The 7,112-nt window shown below is 35.1% G+C and overlaps 1 protein-coding gene across 2 annotated transcripts in view; it reads right to left on the bottom strand.

Annotated features, from left to right (window-relative positions):
- Window positions 1–5,093: 5,093 nt before the first annotated feature.
- The window catches only part of LOC134528127 (protein spaetzle), a 156,460-nt gene continuing 154,441 nt past the window's right edge, over window positions 5,094–7,112 (bottom strand). For both annotated transcript variants that reach the window (XM_063361439.1, XM_063361442.1), the window contains one exon: window positions 5,094–6,286. In XM_063361439.1, the coding sequence (XP_063217509.1) occupies window positions 6,106–6,286 (181 nt within the window). In that variant the 3' untranslated portion in view covers window positions 5,094–6,105. The remainder of the gene's footprint in view (window positions 6,287–7,112) is intronic.

Here is a 7,112-nt window from a genome sequence, read left to right as displayed (position 1 = left end):
TAATGAATTCCAACAATTCTATGTTTTTTATAATTTTAATTATTTTTATACCTAAAACAATAATAAAGGTAGTAGCTACTGTATCTGTTGCAATATCTGTTTGATAAATGCAAACAAGTCTATGTGTTTCACACACAAAAATACATATAAACACAAAACTAGTTTTCAAGAAGCTAAGTCGAATATTAAATTAGACACATTCTTCAAAGAGGCTTGCAGAACACAAAACCAATGCAACAATTAACCTTCAAACCAATCTTGTAGAATCAGACTCTGAATAAAGACTAACATACATGATGCAGTTTTATAAAAACATTTACCGGTTTAAAGTATGCAGTGATGGTGTTTGTTTTGTCATGTATATATTTGTAGGTTTTTTTTATGATATGTGCTGGTCCAAGAATTACTTATACAGCCATTTTGCTGCAGTGTAATTTTCTTGTATTGGTTGTATTTAACCGTTTTCAGTCTTGTAAGGTAATTAATTGTTTTATATTAAAACCAGTTATGTTTATATTTTTGAATTAGTACGCAAACATTTTCAACGATAGCATTTTAGACGCATCTGGGTTTTTTACCCATGTGTCTGGGTTTTTTTTTTTAGGTTATCTAGGTTTTTCATGAATATCAGAGTGGCAGCCCTGGTTACAAGTCGTTTTGTTTATTGTCCTACTTTAGTATTAATACAAGATATAATATTTATATTTGTGCACCTAACAGCTATGAAAATGCAAATAAATTCTCAGTTGACACTAATAACAGATGTAATCAACATATGGACTTTTTTTTTTTCGATAACAATTAGTAACTAGTGTTTTTATACATTAAAAATTCACGATTTTATCAAAAATAAAAAAACAGATAGGTACATTAGTAAGCATACTATATCAGTGTTTACGTTTCAAATGTTTCTTCAGATTAGTCGATGATTTATAACTCAGTTTTTGTTTACACAAATTACAATTAGCAAACTCATTATTTTCCGTGAAAAAATTCCACACAAATGAAGTCTTTTTCGTGCACTTATCCATTCCTTATTTCACTATAAAAATACTAACTACAAAGCATGACAGCCCGCAACATGGTGATACACGGCCAGGACGAACTGCAGTGAATGTTGAACTGATTGATACTGGTTGTATCAGGCGGGCATGAGAGTATCAGAGGTAGAGAATAACCAGGCGTGTTAAATAATGAATCAGATTCTCCTTCCGGTCGCACAGTCTGCGTACGCGGAGCTTTATTTCCTCCTGGGACCGTCTGATACAGAAGTATCAGAGACTTGTACCTAGGTACATTACTGTATCAGTATCAGGTTGGGACTGATACCAAAAATTGCTGTCCCAACCCACCTCTAGCTCAAGTATTCAGTCACTTTTAATGGCCCAGAAATACTGGGAAGAGCTTTCTCCCTGGCTTAGCTCAGCCCGGGTAAATATACAAAATATGTACATATTCAGTAGGGAGGGCACATCTGTACCCTTCCTGTGCATACATATTTGACTTACAAAACTCTTTACATTCACTTGTATCATTAACAGTTTCTTGTCACAACACCATATATTTACATATTTGCCCTGAGTTAGACGGGGCAGGTAGACAAAGTCACCTTACTTTACATTCCCCTTTGTCTGCCATCTAGGGGCGGGTGGCGAACTAAATGTCCTGCCCATAGAGTGTGTAGGAGGGGTGGCGCACCTGGGGCTTGTGCTATTATACCAGCCGAGGCCAAAATGGTGGACATGACACCACCATTCATGCAGCTGTAGTAACTTTAAAAACTACTTGAAGCAGTAGACAGTGATGAAAACATTAAAATTTAAATTTTTTTGATTATTAGTTTTATCTATTTTTGGTGTAAATGGACAGGGCAAAAAAAAAACACAGAGTAACATTGCTTTTAGCACTCTGGTATAACCTTTTTCACTCTATGCTTCCAACTCGATAGTCGGCAAATGATTGCATTGTGATGCAGAACGATTCTGTGTTCCAAATCAATTTATTTGAATCAGTTCCATGATATGATTCGTTGAAAATATTCTTTCATTTCGTTCTTCTACGGAATGTGACTAAATATTTGTTGTGAGGTTGTGGCTCTTAACAAGAATCATAACTTGAATGTTTGAAGTATTCGTTATGTGTCTTTGCGCCTGCCTGGTCATCGTAATCTGCTCGATTGGGTGTACGTGGAAGGTTGATTGTGCACTTGGCTGAAGTTGGCTTTATTTCTGACTTATTTTTCTTCCCCTCATTTCCCCCACTCAGCATTGTGGGTGTAGCTAAAAGTGTACATCTATATCCATAAAAAATGGCACAAACCTAAAAGTACAGGTCTAGCCATAAGTAAACTAAAGAGCTCAAAAGTACAGTAGTAGCCATAAAAAAGGAACAAGCCGAAAGGTAAAGCTAAAACCATAAAAAGGTACAAAACTAGCCATGAAAAAAATTGTAAAAATAGTGTATAGTACTAACCATAAAAAATGAAGAAAAAAAATTAATGGGCATAGATGTGCATGGTAGCAAGAGTACAGCATTAGGTATTAACACAAAATTGTGCATTTGTGAATTTAAAAAAATTTAGGAAAAAAGAAACAGTGCACGAATAAAGTTGATAAGTATGCCCCGCTGTTGTGCGAAGTGTGTCATATCCACTTAATTTCAATATTTGTGGTACATGGCATAAAGCACTGGCTCCGAACTATCAGAATTAACAAAATTGTGCATTATACAATTTTTTTAAAGTTAAAAGACAGTGTGTATGTATAGAGCTGATATGCTCCTCTGTTGTGCAAAGTCAATGCAACACATTCAAATTTAAATATTTGTTTAAAGGTTATCGGTTTTGTGAAATTTTAAAATGTTTCACAGAATTGTCACTTTTGTAATTAATTTTGATTAGCCAGCTTGTTATGAAATTGTGACAATGTGATGTTATTCACTTCAGGATAAGGGAACGGGCTGGTCTATATTGTTTCATAGCCCGTCTCGTGACAGTTGGGCAATAGGAAATTAACGGGCGAAGTGGCAGGACCATCTCTCCTGGCAAATCTAATGTTACTCCGCCGGAGCTTTTCATTTTAACAGATTGCGGTGCCGCCTATACGTAATATGCGCCTTAAAATATAGATTTTAAAAATTATTTTTTGCTTGTATAATTAAAGAGATACAATGCCATACCACGAATATTTAAATTTCAGTGTGTAGCAGAGACTTCGCACAACATAAGGGAATATCAGCTCCATACATTCACAGCTTTTTTTTACCTTAAATAATATTATATTCCATTAGTGTGCAATCTTGTGTATTCTGATGGTTGAGTGCCTTTAGCCAGTGCTGTACAGCACGTACCACAAATATTTAAATTTAAGTGTGTAGCAGAGACTTCGCACAACACAATGGAATATCAACACTATATGACACAGCTTCTGTTTACGTTAAATAATATTATATTCCATTAGTGCGCAATCTTGTGTTTGTTGGTGGTTCAGAGTCTTTAGCCAGCACTGTACGGCACATACCACGAATATTGAAATTTAAGTGGTTATTAGACACTTTTCACAACAGAGAAGCATATCAGCTTTATTCGTGCACAGTTTCTTTTTACATTTAAAAAAATAATTCACAGGTGCACAATTTTGTGTTAATATCTAATGTTGTACCTACTCTTGCTACCATGTAGATGTATGGCCATTGCTGTATAATTGTTTTAAATTTTTATGATTAGTGCTGTACAATTTTTTTTACAATTTGTTTATTATTTACTACATTTATTTGCTTGTGCCAATTTTCATGGCTAGTTGTGTACCATTTTATGGCTTGAGCTTTACCTTTCAGCTTGTTCCTTTTTTACTGCTAGTACATACTGTTCATTTGTCATGGCCAGTACTGTACCTTTGAGCTCTTTCCTTTAAGGCCAGTACTGTACTTTTTGGCTTGTGTCCTTTTTTATGGATAGTGATAAATTATTTTAGCTCCGCCCACAATGATGGGTAGGAGAATTGAGGGGAAGAAAAATAAGTCTAAAATAAAGCCAATTTCAGCCAAGTGATTGTGCGATGGTTTACCATTTCTTTCCAATTTGAGCATGCTGTACTTTTTCTGAGGAAACTAGCACTGTATAGGTGCAGAGACATTGTACCTTGGTCACTGTTAGGGGTACTAATAAGAAATTCTATCGCTCTTTGACTCCAGAATTTTTCACTTCCCAGTACTTTAAGGCTTCATGCAGGAATTACAGTACACTCCCAATTATCCGCAAAATTAAGTGGCAGGGCCACAGCGGATAGTGAAAATCGCGGATAATCCGCAAAAGAGCCAAAAATGGGAAACAAAAAAAGGAAACATTAATGTCAACTTAAAAGTCTAAACATTTATGTAAAGTAAAAGTTACAATCAACAGTACAAAATTTAAAATGATGCTAAAATTTTAGTATTTTACTGAATAATTAACATACAATACATTTCAGTAATGTAAACATAAAAGTGCTGAACCGTACAACTAGAAACAAAGTGCGACAGATACAAAAATAGCAACGCATGCCAGCCTACTGCGTGAGTTCCGAGAAGGCCTGTGGCATTTTACTGTATACTGCACACAATACACTCGTCAGTAGAGTTCAAATTTGCTAACTTGTAATAAAATACAGATTTACATATGTGCTGTATTTTTTCGTAGCATGCGCGAATAATCCGCACCGCGGATCATAGGGAGTTTACTGTAATTCACAGCTAACTACACTAGAAAAAAAAAGCCTTGAATTTAGGAGATTGACCTTTTTTTCTTAGCTTTTCATAATTTGAATTATGGCCTCTCTTTCACGTGAAATAATTTGTTTGGGAAATATAGCAGTACCATTTTCATTTACTTTCTCACCTATATAATATTTATATGAGATGCTGGTAGGTAACCCAGTCACTGCTATGGTAAGAGGTTGACATAAAATATTTTCATTTTAGATTTCTAAGTAATGTTTGAATGTACATTAATACTACTTTGAACAAACATATACATCAGTATTATAATTTAAAAAAAAAAAACACATTTGAGCTATATTAATAGCTTACTGTTTTAATATAGATAAACAAAAAAAAAATTTTCTTTCTAATAATAAATTTATTTGTTTCACAGTTTAACAGCTTCACAAGAATTTTACTTTACAAGAAGTATACAATATGTACAAAATTGCTCCATGATATATATTCATTGAATACATTTTTATTTTCATTCCTTATTTCATAATGTAAAATTATAGGCTAGTACTTTTAATACAGCTAGTTGAAATTATTTAAAAACAGATTAAAATTTAATCAACAAACCGTTTTGCTATCAGGAATAAAAATTTAAATAAATAATTTACATGTATAACCATTGAAATGAATTTTTCAGTACCTTACTAAAATGTAATTAATAAAACTAAAATAAAAAATGTATCTGTCCCATAAGTTCAATACAATTTTCACTTAAGGAGCTCTATAAACCTGGATCCTAAGAACTAAGAATATAAATATTCATAAAGTTTTATTCATACAGTCTCTGCTGCAAAGTTCTGATAATTATATTTTATGGTCAAAGTTAATCTCACAGCCATACTGCACCAAGAGAACTTATGAACTATGTTATGGCATATACCTAAGGTTTGATAGATAACAAACTCTCATCAAAATAGTTGGTAAATTTCAAAGGTTAACATGGCTGGTTAGAAAGTATGTACATTTTTACATACGTACTGGTAGCTTAACATATACATAAATAAATATGTATTAAAAAAAAATATTTTACCAAGTATGCTTGAAGACAAGTACTTTTCCAAATTCAGGCAGTTAAACACTTTGTTCAAACCAATATTTTTGAATATGTGCATTCACACATAATGTTTGCAGTGCTAATAGTACTACATGTAGCAGCAGTTCCAGAAATAAGTGAAAATATGTTGCAACTGAGGTCATTATTTCAAAGTAATTATAAATGCAAAATAATTTGTAAATAGATTGCAAATATAAAAATGTAAAAAAAAAAATTACATCACAATAGTGTCAGTCTCTGGAGGAATGCAGATAGGAATTATTGTTGTTGTACTTGAAAAGTGAGAGATGCGTGCGCGCCCTTCATTTCTCTTCCACCTTCTTGACACTGCACACACAGCAGGACGGGAAGAGGAAATCATCCGCGCTGGGCGAGCCGTCTCCCGTCACGGACAGCATCCTCCGGAGTATGTACTTCTGCTTGCACTCGGTCTTGTAGCCTATGGGCCAGTTGCTGACCAGCTGGCACTCGCTGTTGGTATTCCTGCAACGAGACAGCCAAACACCCCGGTGATGTAGCACCAGGGTCCCGACAAATCCCCTCTTCGAGAACATGCACACTCGTTCTGTAAGGAAGTAATTTGCCGATGACGTTGTTCCTAAGGGGGCCCGGCGAGTCTGGGATGCGTATGTGTTAGTGAGGCAGGATGATAAATACGATGCTCGCTGGTGCTTCTAGCGCGGTTTCGCCTCTGAACTGGCGCGCAGTCCTCTTGTCGTGCGTAGGGCTACCGTGAGATTTGAGTGGTAACCATAACATTATATGGCAGAGAAATCAAGATGGTGTAATGCAAGTTCCTCGAGTGATTTCAGGACTCTTTACCATATGTTTCACACCTAAAATTTATTCTAAAAACTATGTTTTAGCCATTTTCACTCTTATAAAAAACACAGTTTGAAAATGAAATCGTAAACATCTGCCCTCAATGTATTCTTAATAGCAGACACCACTCAGGCGTGTTGAGCAGTTTTAGAATCGCACGGTTTCTACTGAAGCTCTGCACACTGTATGTGTGTGTGCCTAGGCATGCAGGGGCCTTAACAGGAGAGCAGCTACGAGGAAATTTTATCAGGATTGATCTTCCCCTTGGAATAAAGGTATTGTCAAGGCTTTTTAATCCAGGATGTTCGGGGCCGCGACTGATCCGGAATAACAATTTTGCCAGATTGGCTAAGTGAGGTATGTGGTGTGACAAATCGAAGGATGACGTATTAATGATCACCAACTGTACATATTTACCTTTGTAGTTTCCACATAGATAAGATGTGTTTGTTGTCTGTCTTAGATTACATGTTGCATAATAATTCTA

This window comes from Bacillus rossius, chromosome 1 (genome assembly GCF_032445375.1).
Source record: "Bacillus rossius redtenbacheri isolate Brsri chromosome 1, Brsri_v3, whole genome shotgun sequence".
Taxonomy (NCBI): Eukaryota; Metazoa; Arthropoda; class Insecta; order Phasmatodea; family Bacillidae; genus Bacillus; species Bacillus rossius.
Note: the sequence above shows the minus strand (reverse complement) of the source record. Positions and strands in the feature narration are given on the sequence as shown.